Genomic DNA, 19,387 nt, shown 5'->3' on the forward strand with positions numbered 1-19,387 from the left:
GTCGAAAACGATATTCCTCGAAATAAAGAAAAGAGCTTAAAACAAATAGAGCAGTTAATGAAAAAAGAAGGAGAGAAGTTACCTTGAAGCAGAGTGGGAAGCGTGCAGTTATGATGAGAGGACGTGGGAAGTTGATCTTTATAAAGTAGCACTTATGATCGCTATCGAGATTGACGAAATTCTCGCGAGAATCCTGACCGTTCATCTTAATCTGCGAGCAAGATTTCATTATATCTCATCATGATTTCGTTATATCAGTAAGATTCGAGTACATCGAATCAAAGAAAATCTTAGCCTGGGCGGCTAAAAATATCTCGACCCTCTATTTATGAAAAACTCGATCTGGGTCGTACAGATAAAATCGTGAAGAAGAGGGAAAGCCGAAGCTTTCCAATAATAGTCCGCCCCTTTTAGCTCGCATCTCACTAAATGGGCTGGGGAGCAAATATTGGTGTTGGATTTAGCCAAATCCGGCCCACGTTTTAAACAGATCATCGCACAAGCGTCTATGGGCTTTAAGGCCCGCAAACTTAACCAAAAGAGGATCTCGCAAGGATATTCGGTAGGACGCAGCAAGCTACGAAGATAAGGAAAAGTGGATAAGAGAAGATCCCGAAGATCTTGGAAAGGAGGAGATCGAGGTATCCCGGAAATCTCGTAGTAGTTCGCAACGACCTACCTAGTATAAATAGTACACTGTTTCCATGTAAAAGATCATCTAATTTTCAGCTATAAACTCCTTTGTAAACTCATTATTTTTTATCAATACAATCCAATTCGTCGAGCTTTGTCTTTTACTTTACATCAGTCTCTGCCAGAATTCTTGTCCATCATCTTCTTCACTAAACCAAACAGTAAATCTCTGAGTGTGGATTTTAGGATCCACAATAACCAATCACTGAATGTATCTTCGGTTTGGAACTTTGTTTCAGTTTGACTTTCTCTACGGTTTTGCTTCTTGTATACATCAAAATAGATCTTAGTGGTAGAGCTTTGGCTTTTAACCATTGTTCGATTTTTATAGATGTGTATTTCTTTAATGCTAGCTAGTATATCTTTTTGCAACAAAAACACTTTTCCAGGTATGATATTAAATAAATTTGTTACCATATATCATTGCATCATATGTACATGAATATTTTCAAATATAAAAACATATTCTACATAAAAGAAAAAAATACCAAAAACTAAAAAAGAAAAAAAGACCAACTTGATGATAGTTATACTTTATCTTTCTTATAGTTGGTTGGAGAGTCTGCAATTTGTTTTCCATGTATTCAGATAACCCAAAGTATTATTGTTTTTTTGGGTCTAAACTCGAAATAGTATTTATTTTCGTTGAGATCATGATGTACCCTTAATTCCATCCAAATTTGACCAGCAGAAACTAAAGGAAGAAGTGTTGTTCACAAGGTCGACTTCTTTAAACGATGAGTGAATGAGTAACAATTTGATACTACTAATCATTTTTTATGTAGAGCAGTGCCGTGCTAACACATTTAGTGGTTTAAGACAATTTTATGATAAATCAAACTGTAAAATCAATATTACTGAAATATAAAATTATATATAAAATAAATATATAAGACATTATAATGAGTTTGTTATTTAAAATATATTAAAGTACCAAATACTTATCAAAACATATTAAAATGGTAGAATAACAAATATTATGTGGATAAATAAAATTAAGTTCATTAGATTTATAATAAAAAAATGACAGATAAATGAGGATTTGAAAGTAAAAATTAGTATTACAAGACTTGAAACTCTAACAACAAACCTTTCACTAACTTAATTAATAATGTTATTGATATATGGCCTAAAAACTAAAACTATAGATATCGCCTAAGGCTATTGTCTTTTTTTTTTTCGTTAAGGGAGGCACGGCTCTGATGTAGGATAAGTCCCAATGGTCGCACGTATGAAATTTGAAAAGAATGCACTATTGAAGTTTTCATTTTTCTTGTTTTGTAACTTTTGTTTAACGATTCAAATCTTCTTTTGTAATTCACATCACTGTAAATGGGCTGAGTTAGTGGGCTTACTACTTACTACACCAGGTCCGATATGTACTGTGTGTAATCAAATTTTTAATCAGCGGTCGATTTATTATTCTAAATTTATCCTTTCACAACCCACCCACTATTACAGGTCAAAATAAAATTGACCCTTCATGTTTTATTTTGATCACCTAACACCCCGATAGTACAGAAAATTATTAGAAAGTGTAATAAAAACCATTATTAATTTAATTTGCAAATGTATTGAATCCATTTAATTTAATCAGATGCAACACAAAGTTTCTATTATACACTCGAAATCTGACAGTTGCATATGATAAATCGGATTATTATAGGCAATAAAAGGAAACTTAATTTATGTTTTGAGTTCAATAATACAATTTTAATTAAGAAAATTAGAAATTGAAAAAAGGGGCTAAATTTCTCAACTTTTTTCTTCGTCCGATTTCATTCTCCTTTTTTCCTCTTCTCTATATCGGCACCGAACCATAAGACAAACGCAGCAGAAGAAAAGAGAGAGAGAGAAAGAGAGAGACGTAGAAAGAGAAGATACGAGATAGAGAGAGAAAGAGAGAAAGCTCGTGGAAGATCACTGTCTCCTACAATGCCTGTGAAGACGAGCTTCTCGGCGGCTGAGATTCCCGATGAGGAAGTGGAAGACAAAGACCAACCTCGCGACCGATTTAACCCGGAAGCTGAAGAGAACGAGGAAGAGGATCTAGAAGAGAAGGTTGAGAAGAAAGACGAAGAAGAAGAAGGAGACGATGCGGAAGTGAAACGCGACGAAGCGGACGAAGAAGAAGAAGCAGAAGAAGCAGACGAAGACGAAGAAGAAGACGAAGCAGACGGCGAAGAAGAAGAAGATGATGTTGAAGATGAAGATGCAGAGGAGGAACAAGAAGAAGAAGAAGAAGAAGAAGAAGGTAAAGGTTGTTATTTTTGGGTTCCTACTCGTGGAAACGTAAATCACGCTTGTTGTTGTGTATAATACGTGAGTGTGTGTTTGTTCATGTGATCGAATTTCGGCTCTCATTTTTTGCAGATTCTAAGGAAAAAAGTTCATCTCCGAACTCAGGAGAACAATCAGAGTACGAATTTTCCCTTTTCTGTATCTTTCTCTTCTCCACTCTCTCTCTCTCCAGATTGTGTTTTGCCGTAATGGGTTCTCTTCTCCATTCAAGTTCTTCGTTATAAACAGTAGTATTCTCGATGGGTTTTTTGATGTGGAACGAGTACTGTGAGAATTACTCTGCTTGATTTAGCAATCTGATGATTCCATCGTCTTACCGCTTGCTTGCATGTTGTAATTACCGTCGTCTTGCTGCTCATAATTTCGAGCTCTTGTTGTTAGACAATGTGGAGTTTCTAGCTTGATTTATAGCATCCATTGTGGAGGTTGATCTGAAGAACGATTTAACTTAATCTTTGTTGTTCAACACTGTTTTAGAATTCTCTCGATTTTCTGTCATTGTAGCATCATTGTAGAAGTTCCAGTTAAAAATATCAGCTTTACTTTTTTATCTTGGTCAGATTCTTATCTTTGTTGTTTACATATGTCTGGTTTTTTTTTTTCGTGCAGATTTATGGATATTGATCTAGGGGAAATCCGTAAAGACGTGCAGTGTCCGATATGCCTAGGTACTTAATTTCTTCCTGAATATTTCCATTTCAAGTCATTCACTAACAGCATCCTTGTTGGGAATGAGACTTATCCTCAAGCTCTAAAGTTGTTACTTTCTTCAGCCGCTTGAGTATTTTCGTATCGTCTTCTTGTAGATGATTGATTTGCAGGGAATGTTTTTAAACTTGTCTCTATTGAGGCAAATTAGTTTGGCCGACATTTTCACACTGCAAATTTTCTCTGCTAGTCTATTTTTAAACTCCACTGGTACAGTATGCTACATCCGGCTGATACGAGGTTCCTGTTTTATCTTTTTCCAGGAATTATAAAGAAAACAAGGACTGTGATGGAATGCTTGCACCGGTTCTGCCGGGAATGCATTGATAAGTCAATGAGATTGGGGTATGCCTTTAAATTGTTCGATATCTTATTTATGTTGTTTTGGTTTCTTTTCTTGCTTAGTCTATGCCAATTTCAAGTGACATGTTCACCATTCTCATAGAGCTTTGTTCTGAGATTATATAAACTGAAATTTGCTGTTGCAGGAACAACGAATGTCCTGCTTGCAGGAAACATTGTGCAAGCCGGCGTTCTCTGAGAGACGACCCAAAATTTGATGCTCTCATTGCAGCTCTGTTCACAAACATTGATAGTTATGAGGAAGAGGTCAAACATCACATTTTTTTTCTTTTTTGTTGCTTTTCTATTTCTGAGAGATTGTTGCTGCTAAATTGCTTTTCATTTTTGTTCAGGAATTGGCTTTTCACGAAGATGATAAGGCTCGTAATAAGCAGGTCATTTACCTTTTTTTAACTGTTACCGGAGCTATTATCTACAAATATATTTCTCTACCTTAATATGGATTCTGTGTAGATTCAAGCATCTATAGCTGAAATATCACAACGACAATCTGAGGCTCTTGTGAAAAGAAGATCTTTTGGTAAAGAGGCAGCAGTTCTAATGAGATCACAGCGTAGTGCTAGTGGCTCCAGAAGGAGAAGGAACTGCAGAAACATGGAACAAAACGCATTAGAAACCCATGAGGATGATAATAATGATGATAATAACAACAACGGAGGAGGAGGAGGCAAAGATTCGTCGTCAGATGAGCGTGGTGCAGAAGTCCGGCAGAGAAAACGAAGAAAGCGATCTACAATTCGTTCAACACAACACCCTTCTTCTTCAGGTGCAAACAACAATAACAACAATGGTAACTGCGCAGATAACGACACCGAAGTGTATAGAGACAGCAAAGGAATATCCCCTGGGCTTGAGTGGAATCCTGAGATACTTGCTTGGGGAAGAGGTGGTACAAGGAGTAACACAAGGCATGGGAATAATACACCAGGAGGTAGTGTTAAGAGTCTGAGGAATGCTCGTGTGAATAAACTTGTGGAATATCTACGCAGCAACGTAGATGGTAACAGTTTAGAGGTACAAAAGAAAAAAAGGACTGATGATTCTCCTTCTTCTTTATGACCGGTGTTTCAGCTTGCAGTTATCTTGGATTTTGATAGATTTTTCTCTTTCTCTCTGCAGCTGGATATTCATCTCAAGCTTGTCTCACTAGATACAAATTGTGTACCAGACTTACCGCAGCCATATCTCCGTTGCCGACCCACTTTGCTTGTAAAACAGCTCCGAGAAGTAAGTACTCCTCTCTCTCTCTCTGTATTAACATCAGAAAGTAGTCAATCTTCAAAATTCACTTCATATATGGTAGGTTTGTTACATACATAGATGTGAAAGTTCTTTAATGTAATTCAATAACAAAGATCATTTCAATCACATACGCTAAATACTTGTGTGATTTCTCAATGTTGGAACAGTTTGTAGCACTTCAGATGCATTTGAAGTCTGAAGAGGTTGAATTGTTGGGAACAAGAAGATTAGGAGGAGAAGATAAGGAAATAGAGAATCTCCCTGTAGTGACTTCAGCTTCAGCAGCAGTAGCATCCAAAGATGAGATGCAAAGTCTGGAAGACAATGAAACATTGTCAAGGCTCAAAGTCGATTTCTTTTCAAGCCATGAACAACATTTGGTAGCGTTACTGAGAATAAATCCATATATCTGATTCATTGTTCTAATCTAAACTATAATTCAACTTTCTGAAATTTTTTTCCTTAATTTGGTATGTTCCTTGCAGATCATAGCTTATCGGCAAAAGCAAACCGAGTGAAGAAACTTGGAGCCTTTAAGGACGTGCTGCAAACAACGTATATATATAAACAGATGGATCAGGGCTTGTTGCTAGATTATATATCTCATTTGGTTTTTTATTCAAGTAGTTAAATTCTATGGAGGTTTACATTTGTGTCACTGTTTTTCTTTCTTACTCGTTGTAGACGTTGCTTAGTATTATATAAAGAGCAAGTTTTTATAAGGAAATCTTCTTTTTTTTTTTCCCACTATAATATGTATCGATGAAGTCTCAAAACATGAGAAGATTTTACAAAGGAGGAAGGTTCAAGCGTTCTTGAACAGTAATTTCTGTTGCTGCTTAATCTTTTTTACTTTTTATAAGCTATCTCATGTGAGTAGAAGAAGAAGCCATCATCGTTCTCCTCTCGATTCTTCTGATCACTCTAAGCTTCGGTGACTTTGGTTTTGTCGTCTCCTTATTCGACCTGTGTTTTCATTGATATGGAGGTTTTAGTTTTGACTAAGTGTAGGTGAAAAAAGCAAGAGAAGAAGAGAAGAAATCGACTCCTGATTTGGGATCAGAACTTACTTCTGAGGTAAAAATGGGTTGTTGAAGTTTGGCACTGGTCGTGCGTGAGGAACCATTGTCCTTCTCAGTTGTTTTAAAGCTCTCTCTTCCTCTACCTGACAACAATTTCAGGTAAAAATATTCATATATATATTTGGCAGTATAATTTAAAGAAATCTTGTTTCTATTACTATACCATTTTTGCGGCTTCAGTCTCCTCGCGGTATCTCTTGTACATCATCTCCTTCTCTTTAATCTGGTACCAAAGAGAATATTATCAATCTAGTTAAGAAATCATGACGTTCGGCAACAAAACTTGCTTTCAATTTGCTGAAAAAACGACTTAGATAGTCTTACTTTATGGTCAAAGTCTGCTCTTTCGACAGCTCGATGGTCCACATGGAGGTTAAACTCTTGAATTTCTGTGAGAGGCTTTCGTACTTTCTCCGGAACAGGAATTGGATCTCTGAGTGGTGAATTTATTACAAAATCATTGCTAGCTCTTTGAAAATGTAGAGAAAGCTGATAACAAAAAACGGGAAAAAGGAAACAATTGCTTACTCTATAATCACTGGCTGTGCTCTGAAGATTCTTCTTTGAGCTTCTTCTCTTTCCATTCTCATCCTCTCTTCCATTTCTTTCCGCATTTCTTCTTCGTGCCTAGCTAGACTCTCTAAATGGAACGGTTCTGGTTTTGTGCATTGCTTAGGCTCTGGTTTTGGTGGGAACTGAATTGGAAAGTGAACAATTTTCAGACTTGTCCCGCGTTTACATACAACTGAGTAAGAAATGGGAAGTAGAAACTGTGGATGCATACCACGGGATAGTCGGTTGTGTAGGGATATGGGGTTGCTTTGGGAGTTCTGATCTTTTCAGCCTCTATTTGACTATGCATGACGTCTCTCACAAACTTCTTCTGTTTTTCAGCACCTCTTTCCTGGATTTAATCATATCAAAGATATTTCAGCGAAATTCCTTACTTTTGAGGATCAATGAGGGTTTTGTTCATCGTATTACGTACTTCTGTCCTAAGAAGGAAAGGGTTTGGTGTAGTGTTCCTTTGTAGAGGCTTTTCACGGCAAGGTTCAGAGTTCAAAGAGAGCTGCCAAGGAGATGTTATGTTAAGACAACGAGATTTCAAAGAAGCAGAACTTAGGATTTGTCAAGGACCAAGGTACCTTGTCGAACATGTCGATAACAGAATTAGGCCGTGATATCCTCTCATCTGTCACGAAGTGGAACTCTTGAGGTAAGGTTTTATGTTTCTTTGTGCTGCAAAATATTCCCATCTCTCCTTTACTTTCAAAAATCTGGAATGGTTGAGAGATAATTCTGAATTAGATCTAGAGACACGAATGAAGAACTTGAAAGGTAACAAATTAAAACACTTGAATAGATATATGTTACCTTTTTGTTCAAGGTTTTATGTTTCTTTGTGCTGCAAAATATTCCCATCTCTCCTTTACTTTCAAAAATCTGGAATGGTTGAGAGATAATTCTGAATTAGATCTAGAGACACGAATGAAGAACTTGAAAGGTAACAAATTAAAACACTTGAATAGATATATGTTACCTTTTTGTTCAAGGGTCTTGCCTTGAATTTTGGCACTTTCTCGAGTTCCTCTTGCTCGATTTCAGCAGAAGTTTTTGCTGTAATTGGACGAGCTCTCAGCATTGTTTGAAGCAAAGGGCTCTTTGGTTCGGTGAGATGAGGCGTCCAATCATTTTTCTGTGGATGAAGAAAGCAAGAGATGTCTCAGTTAGGTCAAAACTCAAGTGTTTTTCTAGTAAGACAACAGGAAAACAAAAGCTCTATAACCTTAGACATGTCCATCGAGACTACTGAATATGTCTCTGCATGCTGGCTAGCTCGTGCCATTGTTTCTAGATGGAACTCCTGCAACAGGAAGAATTAAGCCACATATAAACAGTCTCACTCGGAAAATGTTTTGGATCAGAGTGTTTGAATCTCATCCAGATGAAAGTGGTCTTATCAGTGTAGTTTACCCGAAATTCTGGAGGATGTGGTGTACTTCTTTGTGGTGCAGCCAAACCTGGAGCTGCTAAAATCTTGTCAAATAGAGAAGAAGTGCATTATTAGTTTTCAGGCTTCATCATTTCTGTGCTGAAGAGAGAGGCACTGAGAATGCAAGCCTTGCATTTTACCTTTTTATTCAAAGGTCGTGCTTTAAACTTAGGCATCTTTGCCAACATCTCTTCCTCCCGCTCTGAAGTGCTTTTAAGTCTCATGGGACGAATTCGCTGAGATGTCACAAATTCTGGTTCCTTCGGCCTTGTCAGTGTCGTCGGCCTAGATTGGTTCTGGACAAGAAAAAGCAGAGCACTGTCCTGAAATTTAATTGAAGAAATTCCAAGAAAAAAACGGAATGGAGGCAATATTTTTACCTGTGCTAGACAAGTGCTAGCATGAGGCAGTGACAAGTCCCTTGTGCTTGTCTGGAATTTCTTCATCAATTCAGCAGTTGAAACAAATGGAGTAACTTGCTCCCGGACGTAAACCTTAAAAAGTAAATAGCAAGAGTTAGAAAAACAGTTTATCCAGGTTTTGATCGCATCTCTGAAACACAATGCACCTTTCTGTTCTCTGTCCGGGTTTTCTTAGTGACTGAAGGGCATAAGCTGAAGCTCGTGTTAACAAGACCTTGTTTTGTCTTGTGAGGCAAAGTTGTCGGTTTTGGATTGAACATCTAGTGAAATCAACGGGTTCAGATTAATACATAGCACTGAGATAGTGAAACAAGTTTTGTAGTTTAAGATGACTCACCTGTCTAGATTTACCTTCATCAAGCTTTTGCCTTTTGATGGCTTGGTTTTCCTGAACCAAATTAGAAGTTCCAGCTATGTTTTTCGTTTCCCTGCAGTGACAGTCATCATCAACACACAACATTTACCAAATTAAGTGCGCGAAAAAACCAAATTAAAACAATGAAAGGTACCTTTTCATGATTTTATGATTGGTGCCTCTGGCTTGTGACGACTGTGACTGATTTATCGGCATCAGCACAGACCGATTCTTTGTAGCAGTTTGATGCTTCTTAGTGTTACTCATTAGAGGTTTGGGAGTGTAAACTTGAGTCTGTGATGGAGGAATGTTCTCTTTGTTATCTGTCTCCTCATTAACATCGTCTTCGTCGAGGAAACTATTGAATGAACATATCACGAAAATGTGTTACTCACTCATCGCTTAACAGCAGATATAATCTCTAGACTAAGAATTGTAAATAATAACCTGTCGTGTTCTTGAATCTCTGTGGTGTTCTGCTTCTTGTCGTAATTCTTATTTGATGCTTTAGATGTGCAGTCTTCTTCCTTGTTTGTCAGGTTTGAGAAAGTATCTCCAGGTTGTGGTTCAGATGATTCTTTAGCCTACACAGAGAGAGAAAGCAAAACCTTAAGTTGATTCAAGCAAAGCAAATAATTTACTGTTCTACCTCACGAATTTGAAGATATTACTTTCAAGTGTTTGTCTTCTTCTTCACTGAAGTTGCACATGCTCTCAACCTTAAATGATCTCCTCGCTTTGATTCTGGGAATCGAAGCTGCACAAAGAAGAAGAGTATCGAAAACAAACTTGAATCAGCTTTGTTTGTTAATTATCGATTGAGATCATTCAAAATTCCTCAAAATGGAATTAATTATCATTTCTCTTCTTATCGATTGAGAGAAACTAAAAAAACGAAGTCGTAGATCATCGAATTTGAGTTTCAATTGAAAAATCGAGAAAGAAAACGTACGTGAATGAGCATAACATTTCGCTGAATCGAACCAGAGCTCTGATTGTTGTTTGTCTCGCTTCGTCTCTTCGTTTAAGAAATCGTACCATTGAGGCGCCGTGAATTCGTAACTCTCATCTATCGTCGTCTTCGTCGTCACGGAAGTGGCGGTTTGGTCCTCCGTCGTCGTATCCATCACTCCGGCGAATACAAAATCACAGTTCACAGAGAGAGAAATTTGGAGAAGAAGAAGAATCGGAAGGATTCGATGATTAGGGAAGAAGATAAGAAAGGTTACTAAATACGAACGATCAAAAACGCTTATTAAAAGAGTTTCCAACGGCCAAATTAACTTTGTTCCTTTGTTTCTTCTTCTTCTTCATCTTCGTCTCTTAACGGCTATTTTGACGCTCCTAGTGTGGATCACTTTGAAACGCCGTCGTTTCATGTCTAACATAATCGATTCGCTAAACACCGTCGTTTTCTCTTTTATCCTTTCATATGACAGTCTTTGTCCATTTGTTGGTGTAAAAAAGTTCTATGATGATTTGGCTTGGAAATTTAATTAAATATTTTTGTTTTATTAATGGTTTTTGAAATTTCTGTTAAGAAAATGATTTTATTTTTTTTATTTATTATTATTATAAACCCTAGTTATAATTATGAATTTTAATTAAAATAATAATGATATGATCGTGACCAGCTCAGAGGAGGAGGAACTAGAGGTAGCTGGTAGGATTACTCGTTCCAGAGCTAGAGAGATGGTTAAGGAGGCTCACGCACTCATAGCTGCAGAGGACATCGATCAACTGGAGGCTGGAGCTCAAATCTTCAATATCTCTATCTTAAAGAATGAAGAACCCAGTAACAATGACTAGGTAACTTAGGTGATGATTCTGTACTCTTTTTCTTGGTGAGGATTTTGGAAGGCAAGGAGGTTCTTCTCCAAGGTTTTTAACGAGGCAGAAATCATTGCTACGTCGAGTTATTTAGAAGTTGTTACTAATGGGTAATAATGTGCAAAGTCACAATGACTTGTGCACTAGTTGTTTTAGGCGCACCACTTAGGATTTAGAAGGGACGCCTCGCTGTTTTAGTTTTTTAATCAAACTTCGTGTTGTTTTTATTTCAGACTTCATGTAGTTTTGTATTAGGGCTGCGATTTCTCTCTAACTCTATTTAAGAGAGAAAATCGCCTAAGTATTATTCAGTGAAGAATTTTGATCAAACTTTTAACGTGTTCTTCTCTCTTTGATTTCTGAGAACTAAAGAACTCTGAAATTCGAATCTCTTAAAAACTAATCTGTTTACAAGAGATTCTTCTATCCCTCCATTCCATCGATATCATCTCATCATCACCATCACCAATCCATCGGTTCTATCTCTTCCACCATACCATCGATTCGAGCCACCAGACCATCATCATCATCCACTCGATCCGTTCTCCACCATCGTCACTCATCGTCGCGTTCAGCACACCACCATCATAAGTCCATCGAATCCTCTCTAGCCTTTATCCTTCAGAGTAGATCACATTGGATCGTATCAAATAATGACAATGCTAGATCAAAAAACAAATAAACAAACTTTTAACTGTACTGTTTATGAAATGTTTTGGTAAAACATGTATTTCATATTTATAGAGGTTTTATGATGATTTGGATTAAATCTTTCACTCATCTTCTATGTGTCACTGATCGTCTATTTGAGATAAGGTGTTTCTTCTCTGATATGATGTATGCATTGTTAAGAACTTTAGTTTTTTTTTTCAATTTAATGTGTTAACAGAAACAAATATTACTTGTCAATTTTTATTTGATTAATATATGTAAAATATAAAAAATATAGCAGTTATATGGATATCAGTATGATAATATCATTTTGAGCAATAAAATTTTATATTTTACTTTTTCAGTTTTCATGTTATAGATGTTTTAGTTAGTTGATCGAACAATTGAATCTATCAAACTTGATCCTCTAAATAAAGGCTAAACGTTCTGGTAAATATTTGAAATAGGCTAGGAGTATATATTAGTAATCATGATGTGCCTCTAGCTAGGTTCATTCGATTTGTATTGTTCCTTTTCATTAATATATACGTATACACTGACCCAACCATCAACAAAACCAACAAGATCATGAAATAAACATGACCTAAAACACTATATATAATTCTTCTTATACAAGTTCATTCAATTAATCTTTGATCGTTTGTCTCATTCACATCAATTCGAAGTTTATAAAATGGATAAATTAGTCATGCTTTCACTACTACTACTTCTCGTGATCTCCGATCATCACACTAGGCTAATGATTCAGGTTCACTCGTACGTACCATTTTGTGCGTACACATATGATTATTTTTCTTATTGTCTAGAATTTCTCACGGGGATTTATTACAAACCCGGTAAAAAATGTTGTGTCCACATCGGTAAACTTAACATAATTGCTAATCACAAAAAGGAGAATCCGAGGCTTTTGTGTAATTGTGTTGAGATGATGACGAGAGGTTATACGCCTCCAATGTTGGCTGATAAGATCCAAGAACTTCCTCTTCTTTGCAACACACATCTCAGCTTCCCCATCTCCTCTAGCATGGACTGCTCCACGTAAGTCTATACACATCAATTAGTTTTTAAGTGGTAAGAAAATCTTTTAGATATTGAGATTAGTTTGGTTTTCGGCTAAAAATGAAATATGTTAATATTGTAGATATGTATATATTATATATCAAAACTATGACTAATGTATCATGTGTATTGGTAATTTTTTAATGCAGGGTTTAAGTGTAGAGAGGTTTAGTGGCGAATTTGTTTTCGAAGGTTCAGCAAAAATTAATGGATCAATGTGTGTATGGGTGGGTATTCAATTTTGCTTCTTCTTTTATAGAAATTTTAATTATGGTTCAATTTTTCAGTTTTTGAGTATGTGGCAGCCAAATTAAATACTAATCTAGCCTTGGTGTAAATTTGTTTAATTCGAATGAAGTTCTCTAATATAGGTATAAATATTTAAACTACAAATTTTGAAGAAAAAAAAGGAAGTTGTGGAATATAAAAATAAATCATATTTAACAAACTAGCGTTTTAGACTTTTACTCCAATGTTGATGGACCACTTCAGTGAAATGTTCTTCGGAGATTTAAAATTCTAGCCATTATAAGTTTTTGAAATCACATAGATAAAAAAACATACAAACCAATATATTATTAATTAATGTAGACTTAAATCCGCATATTGCAGGTTCTTGAAAGAAAAAAAATAATAATATGGATTTAAAAGTTTTAGAAACAAATTTTCTTAACTCGTTAATAGAAGAGAGCATTCTTCAATATATTAGAAAAAAAAAACCAAAATACCTTTTGTTTCGACGCGAGCGACGTAACCCATATAGAGATCGACACTTGTTGACACAACAAACCTCTATAACATTGAATTATTAACCAACTAACATATTTAAATTCTATTGTATAAATAATGTTTAAAGAAAATGCAATATATTTAGTGTTACTATCATGTACATGCGTTTCTGTATTGCAAAGTTTCCTCTAGCTAGAAATATCCTTGAGTCCTGACCATTAAATTACTTACATTTTTTTCTTAGATCGAATACATAAAGACAACACATGTAAATAAGTCTATCTTACATGACATAACAAGAAACAAAAAAAAATAAAGAATCTATCTATAAAAAATTTTGTTTAAATATATATATTTAGAAACCGTGACTCAATTTTCCTAGAGAACGCCACCTCTTGCTCAGTTGCATGAACCTCTCTTATGTTCTCTTGCCACGAGCTCTTCTCCTTTGTCTCCTTCTTCATTCTCTACACATCGACGTCTTGTTTTCTTTCTTATAGATTTACTAATCATTTCATTTTGTATATAAGTTGAACATTTCGATTTTATTTTCTGGTATAAAGTTAGTAGTAAAGTTGTGAATATATGAACCAAACTAACTACTGTAATGTATGAAAAAAAAACGCATTAGTGCTTATTATTAAATTTCATAAACTTTTTAGTTGAAAACTAATTGAAAAAGTTTAACCAAAAAAAAGGTAGCCTAATTGATAACAAAAAGAGTTAAAATTCTATGTTTTTTTTTTGTCGAAAAAATTCTATGTTTTCTTTATATGTGACCTTTCCAACATATCTTTTTTTTTAAAATGATATTGGTTTCATCAGTTTCAAATTAAATCGAATCTCACGTTTTAGATCGGTAACAAATCTTATTTGGATTAAACTCTACTCATGACGTTTATCTATATATCACTTACACATTCTTCTAGATACAAATTCGGATTACATTATGATAGTGATTTGATTATAAGTAAACCAAACTACAAAGCTAGTTAATTATTAATATAGGAATATATATCTGTGAACCCGAGTTATTTTTGTATTAGCATTATAAAACGTTTTAATATGCAACATCATTACACATTTTCACTTTTGGCATGATCTCTACTCTCTAAACAACCATATTATGCATATGTACACACATAATCGCATATATATAGACAATAAAGCATCTACCATATTTATCTTACACTTATCTCTTCCAAAAAAAGAACTTTCTCTCTCGTCTTTGGCCACGTAGACATGAACGTCGAACATCACAGCTCCGGCCACATCTCCGTCGATATTCCACCGAGAAAGCTTCTTTCCTCCTCCAAATCTCCGTCGTCGGCAACTTCACGTCCCAAAGATCACAAAGACTATTGTTACGACTCTGACTCCGACGATCCGTACGCCGGAGACCATTTCCGGATGTACGAGTTCAAGATCCGACGGTGCACACGTAGCCGTAGCCACGATTGGACCGACTGTCCTTTCTCTCATCCCGGCGAAAAAGCTCGTCGCCGTGACCCTCGCCGGTATCATTACACCGGAGAAGTATGCCCTGAGTTTCGTCACGGCGGCGATTGCAGCCGCGGCGATGAATGCGGTTTCGCTCACGGCGTTTTCGAGTGTTGGCTCCATCCTAGTCGTTACCGTACAGAAGCTTGTAAAGACGGTAAGCATTGTAAGAGGAAAATATGTTTCTTTGCTCACTCTCCTCGTCAGCTTAGAGTTCTTCCGCCGCCGGAAAAGTTCATCTCCGGTGGCAACGGTGGATCTGCGTCGATGTTAAGTAGTAAGAGTAATGGTTGTTGTATGTTTTGTTCTCACTCTCCAACGAGCACTCTCTTCGGTTTAACACGATCGCCGTCGTCGTCTCCGCCTCTTTCTCCGGCTAATAAATCCGCCGTGTTTTCAAGATTGAGCCGCCGTCGATCTTCCGTGGCGTACAAGGAAGTATTAAACGAGCTGATTAATTCTTTGGATTCCGTTAGTCTCACGGAAGCACTAGCGGTGGCTTCTTCTTCGTCGTGTCCGGTCACCATGCCGGTTTCCACGGCGGCGATGCTTGCCTCATCAAGTCTTAGCAACCATCACCATCACCGTCTTCCGCCGTGGCTTGACGTCGGAGAAAGAGATCACCAATATCAACAGAGTTCTTCTCTTCAATTTGCTCTTTCACCTTCTTCTACTCCAAGTTACCTACATGGCCAGCTTCAGCTTCAGCCGCCGCCGCCGAGCTTCTTCAGCGATGAAATCACGCCACGTGGTGGCCGTTTAAGTGATTTCACGGCGGCTGCAGCTGCGGCGGCGGAAGCTAGGGATAAAAGTGGCTTTGAGGTTGGTTCTTGTGGTGATCTTGATCTTGGATGGGTGAACGATCTCTTAAAATGATCAATGTGAATGATCGGAGATATTTTCCGATGGCAAGGAATAATATATACGGCGGCAGATTTCCGTCGTGGAGCTATTGTTTATTGAAAATTGTTCATTTTTACGATTTTGTCCATGAGAGCTAATTAAGAGTATGTACTACGTCGTGCTTGAAAGTATATAATTTTCTTTCTAAGTTCATTTTCTTTTGAATAAAAGAGTCCATAACATCTTTTGTAATATTGATGATCTCTTGGAACTTGTAATATATACTGTAGGATCGAATACCTATGTAATGTTTTACTTCAAAATATTCTGTTTAATAAAAAACTGTTGTAATTAAGTGTCTATTTCTTCTCATTAGTGTTCAATACAAATATACATGTATATACAATTTTGCTTACATTGGTGTATTACACATGGTCTTTATTTAAGCAAGTGAATCCTTAGCATTGTAACATAACATTATATATCGCTTTTGTGTATTTAGTGGAGGGATAACGTTATCGTTAAGTTTCGTTTGTTGATTATGGAGCAAATATACTATTCCTAACATTTACTACAAAATCTCAAAATCATTATTTTTAAAAAAAGTCGGATATTTCCCCACTACGAGAGCACTTTGTTCCCTAGGTGAAATACGTATCTGAACGACAGCTGTACATGCAGAGAAGTGTTTCATTACTCGTATAAATACGATATATATACACCATGTGGGATGTGTACGTACATGTGATCATGTGCAAATGTATATACATAAATAGATAAACATAATAGCAATTATACAAAAGTAGAGTGTGTCGGGGTGTGAAGGTGTCACGTGGACCGCATGACCCACCAATACTTAGTTCCCATTCTCATCTCGATGGGTCGATTAGTCCTTTAGATGTCTCCTCGGAGACATATTTCATTATTGATCTTGAATTACAAATGTACATATATACATACGTTAAAAAAAGTTTTCGAGCAAGGACAGTGGGGCAAGAACACCACAAAATGGGCCCTAATAAAGCTTGGAATTAATTATAATGGTACATGGAACATTAACCATTTACTTCTTCTTGAAGAGTTTGGTGCATGCATGTACTTTAACTTCCCATCTTTTTCTTGACTTTTCCTATGGAGTGTACTCTTTGAGATGATAGAAACATGGTAAATGAATAAGATAATGCGAAGAGAATAGACGATTAAAGTTTTGTTATTGAACTTCGTGTTTGCAGAATTAGTTTAGTGTTTAACTAGTAGGTGAATGCAAACTTGTTTTAGTTGGTTATATAATAACACATGCATGATATTTAGCAAAATCGTTTAAAGTAATCGAGAGTATACTAGAACCCTATATATAATAATCTTAGGGAGTTGCGAAAATTCCGTTTATATTGCTATATAAAGCGTCTACATTGGATATAAAATGACCAGCAATTTCTATATTGTGTATAAGCCTTCATTTTTTTTCGGCTCGTCACACTCGGGAACAGATGCGTATTAAACGGAATATGGTACCATGATCAAGTGTAGTATGTGCGCACAATCGATCCTTCGTTACTTGTTTGTAGTTTGGCTAACGACTAAAGATCGTTAACTACTGAATTTTGTGGCCCGTTATCAAACTTATAATTTTTTTTTTTTTTGGATAAATCCTATCGGCTGATTCGGTCGGCTCTGGTAAAAACACACCGAAGTGCTATAGTGTGGATTTTTTCCTGGTTCAACGGACACCATAAACTTCGAGCAAACTCGAATCAACGGGCCATGAGATCCATAAGATCCAAATGAGCCACCATACTATCTGTCTCGAATTTGAAATGCCTTCCGACTAATGCCAGGGGGTAGCCAGATCACATGTTACTAGACTACCATGTAAACTGCTCGGACCTTTGGCCCAAACCCATACTTTCCACATATGTTTTTGTTTCTAGAGAGAATCGAACTTGGGTGAAGTGGTGTAACACCCCACACAGCCCTTCCTACCACTAGACCACAACGATGCGGGCCTTATAATTCTTTTTGATGAACCAGATGAGGCTAGATATCACTTTTTTTTTTCTGTCCATATACTTTCACAATATGGTCGGACTATGCTCATCACTTGTTTGTTCGTAAGCTTAATCTAGACCGGACAGCAATATACACTATACACTATATATAACAAGATTCGCTGTAGCACATTGTTTTTTTTTACTCAACTATTACATCACATGTGGCTAGTCAGCAGAATGGTCCAGGAACCATCCTCGACCGGTTTGGTATAACTGATTTGGGAAAATATTAAACTTCTTGTTCGAACTCCTTTTGTAAGACTATCCGCCCGAACATTTAGACTTCTTGGGATATAAGATACAATGAATTCCGAATAGTTTTCTCAGAGGATACAAAATGATTATAAGTCTGTCATAAAAGACAGCCAATCTGCTGGAGATTCAGACATATTCACAAGATCCAAACAGTCGGTGTGAAAGTGAACCGAGATCATCAGACTTTCTCTCAAACATGTCATAATCCATAAGAGGTTATCCATCTTAGCATGAAGGACCGAAAGGCGCTGTAGCACATTGGTTATTTTCAGCTATTTTTAGCAGAAAAAGATAATTAATACACCATATGAATTCCCAACAGTTCCAAACTCTGATAAAACTTGTTTTCCAATATCTATACTATGTTTTGAGATTAAAAAAAATAAAAAATAGACGTCAACATCAACAAGATAACCACCCCACGAGCTACCTGGTTCGACAAGTGTGGTCTGGAGTGCATAATTTCATTCCATCACAAGGAAGACAACAATTACGGACGCCTTCGTGCTTCATCCATAGCCATTATTAGCTTAGCTTTGTAATGGTATCTTTTCCTCTCTTTTATCAATGTAATTGTATTTTTGCGATCCATTCTAGTTCTTTTTCAATTGAACTGATATATTTTTTACTATTCTATCAATAAATTTCACATCTAAACAAAATAAAACAAAATAAAAGATTATACATACATGAGTTTCTATTTTTTGTTTCTCTTTATTAAGTAAATGGTGTTGCATATAAATGGTGAAGGCAACAAAGCAATCATTGTGTCCAAAAACCCTTGCTATGTGTGTGTTGTAACCAAAAAGAAAAAAAAATCTCATTCTAATTTTTTTGTCCGAAAATATATATTATAATTTATGTGAACAATTGTGTATAATTCATACCACTTGTAAAGGTTCACTCGTCTATATGTATTGAGCTATTGTTTTATGTTTCTTCGTTCATATCAAACAAGCTTCTTCTTAGATACCGAGACATTGTTTTCTATTTCTTGTTTCAAAACCAAAATAAACATTGTTTTGTATTTCTTCTTTGATATCAGAACAAGCTTCCCCTTTGACTACCAAAACAAACATTGTTTGTATTTCTTCTTTGATATCAAAACAAGCTTTTTTTACTTTACCAAACCAAGTTCCCAAAATCATTAATGGCTTCTTCTTCCAGTAATGATTTTAATGGATTATTTGATGAGGTTTTCGATCAAACGTTTGATCAATTGTTCGATCAAACTTTCGAGAATCTCTGCAATGATTACGGAGGAAATCAGGAGACAACCAAATCAAGAA

The 19,387-nt window shown here is 36.2% G+C and overlaps 4 protein-coding genes across 5 annotated transcripts; 3 read left to right on the top strand and 1 right to left on the bottom strand.

Annotated features, from left to right (window-relative positions):
- The first annotated feature begins 2,495 nt into the window (after positions 1-2,495).
- Positions 2,496-6,041, top strand: LOC18020622 (putative E3 ubiquitin-protein ligase RING1a). 2 transcript variants are annotated; one of them, XM_024157521.1, is made up of 10 exons: positions 2,496-2,953; positions 3,067-3,112; positions 3,604-3,662; positions 3,966-4,047; positions 4,191-4,311; positions 4,398-4,439; positions 4,519-5,079; positions 5,185-5,292; positions 5,475-5,687; positions 5,793-6,041. In XM_024157521.1, exons 1-10 carry the CDS (start codon positions 2,629-2,631, stop codon positions 5,823-5,825), a joined length of 1,590 nt encoding a protein of 529 aa, XP_024013289.1. In that variant the 5' UTR covers positions 2,496-2,628; the 3' UTR covers positions 5,826-6,041. The 2 variants fall into 2 exon arrangements, with proteins under 2 accessions (XP_024013289.1, XP_006403119.1); XM_006403056.2 differs by having other exon boundaries at positions 2,496-2,947.
- Positions 6,042-6,098: 57 nt separating this feature from the next.
- LOC18020663 (protein TPX2) lies at positions 6,099-10,303 on the bottom strand. Its single transcript, XM_024157520.1, has 20 exons — positions 10,112-10,303; positions 9,831-9,916; positions 9,607-9,743; positions 9,314-9,517; positions 9,142-9,232; positions 8,951-9,064; positions 8,763-8,876; positions 8,523-8,678; positions 8,364-8,426; positions 8,176-8,253; positions 7,930-8,085; positions 7,764-7,832; positions 7,535-7,666; positions 7,378-7,458; positions 7,174-7,293; positions 6,918-7,084; positions 6,714-6,822; positions 6,553-6,612; positions 6,378-6,472; positions 6,099-6,273 (listed from the first exon to the last, which is right to left on the bottom strand). Exons 1-20 carry the CDS (start codon positions 10,284-10,286, stop codon positions 6,171-6,173), a joined length of 2,310 nt encoding a protein of 769 aa, XP_024013288.1. The 5' UTR covers positions 10,287-10,303; the 3' UTR covers positions 6,099-6,170.
- A 1,991-nt stretch (positions 10,304-12,294) lies between these two features.
- Positions 12,295-12,703, top strand: LOC18020664 (non-specific lipid-transfer protein 13). The gene has a single exon (XM_024157566.1). The coding sequence runs from the start codon at positions 12,335-12,337 to the stop codon at positions 12,701-12,703; it is 369 nt and encodes a 122-aa protein (XP_024013334.1). The 5' UTR covers positions 12,295-12,334.
- A 1,935-nt stretch (positions 12,704-14,638) lies between these two features.
- LOC18020665 (zinc finger CCCH domain-containing protein 61) lies at positions 14,639-16,142 on the top strand. The gene has a single exon (XM_006403059.2). The coding sequence runs from the start codon at positions 14,692-14,694 to the stop codon at positions 15,823-15,825; it is 1,134 nt and encodes a 377-aa protein (XP_006403122.1). The 5' UTR covers positions 14,639-14,691; the 3' UTR covers positions 15,826-16,142.
- The last annotated feature ends 3,245 nt before the right edge of the window (positions 16,143-19,387 follow it).

The sequence above is a fragment of the Eutrema salsugineum genome, unplaced genomic scaffold, assembly GCF_000478725.1.
Source record: "Eutrema salsugineum unplaced genomic scaffold, Eutsalg1_0 scaffold_17, whole genome shotgun sequence".
In the NCBI taxonomy this organism is placed as follows: Eukaryota; Viridiplantae; Streptophyta; class Magnoliopsida; order Brassicales; family Brassicaceae; genus Eutrema; species Eutrema salsugineum.

What these genes read in the sequence shown, in the direction of transcription:
- LOC18020622 (XM_024157521.1), top strand. Translation starts at nt 2,629, where the DNA reads ATGCCTGTGAAGACGAGCTTCTCGGCGGCTGAGATTCCCGATGAGGAA. An exon ending in TAGATGGTAACAGTTTAGAG is followed by an intron (nt 5,080 to 5,184) that starts GTACAAAAGAAA and finishes TTCTCTCTGCAG; the next exon opens with CTGGATATTCATCTCAAGCT. An exon ending in CAAGCCATGAACAACATTTG is followed by an intron (nt 5,688 to 5,792) that starts GTAGCGTTACTG and finishes TGTTCCTTGCAG; the next exon opens with ATCATAGCTTATCGGCAAAA.
- LOC18020663 (XM_024157520.1), bottom strand. Translation starts at nt 10,286, where the DNA reads ATGGATACGACGACGGAGGACCAAACCGCCACTTCCGTGACGACGAAG. An exon ending in GAAATGTTATGCTCATTCAC is followed by an intron (nt 9,917 to 10,111) that starts GTACGTTTTCTT and finishes TTCTTTGTGCAG; the next exon opens with CTTCGATTCCCAGAATCAAA. An exon ending in CACATCCTCCAGAATTTCGG is followed by an intron (nt 8,254 to 8,363) that starts GTAAACTACACT and finishes TTCCTGTTGCAG; the next exon opens with GAGTTCCATCTAGAAACAAT.
- LOC18020664 (XM_024157566.1), top strand. Translation starts at nt 12,335, where the DNA reads ATGGATAAATTAGTCATGCTTTCACTACTACTACTTCTCGTGATCTCC.
- LOC18020665 (XM_006403059.2), top strand. Translation starts at nt 14,692, where the DNA reads ATGAACGTCGAACATCACAGCTCCGGCCACATCTCCGTCGATATTCCA.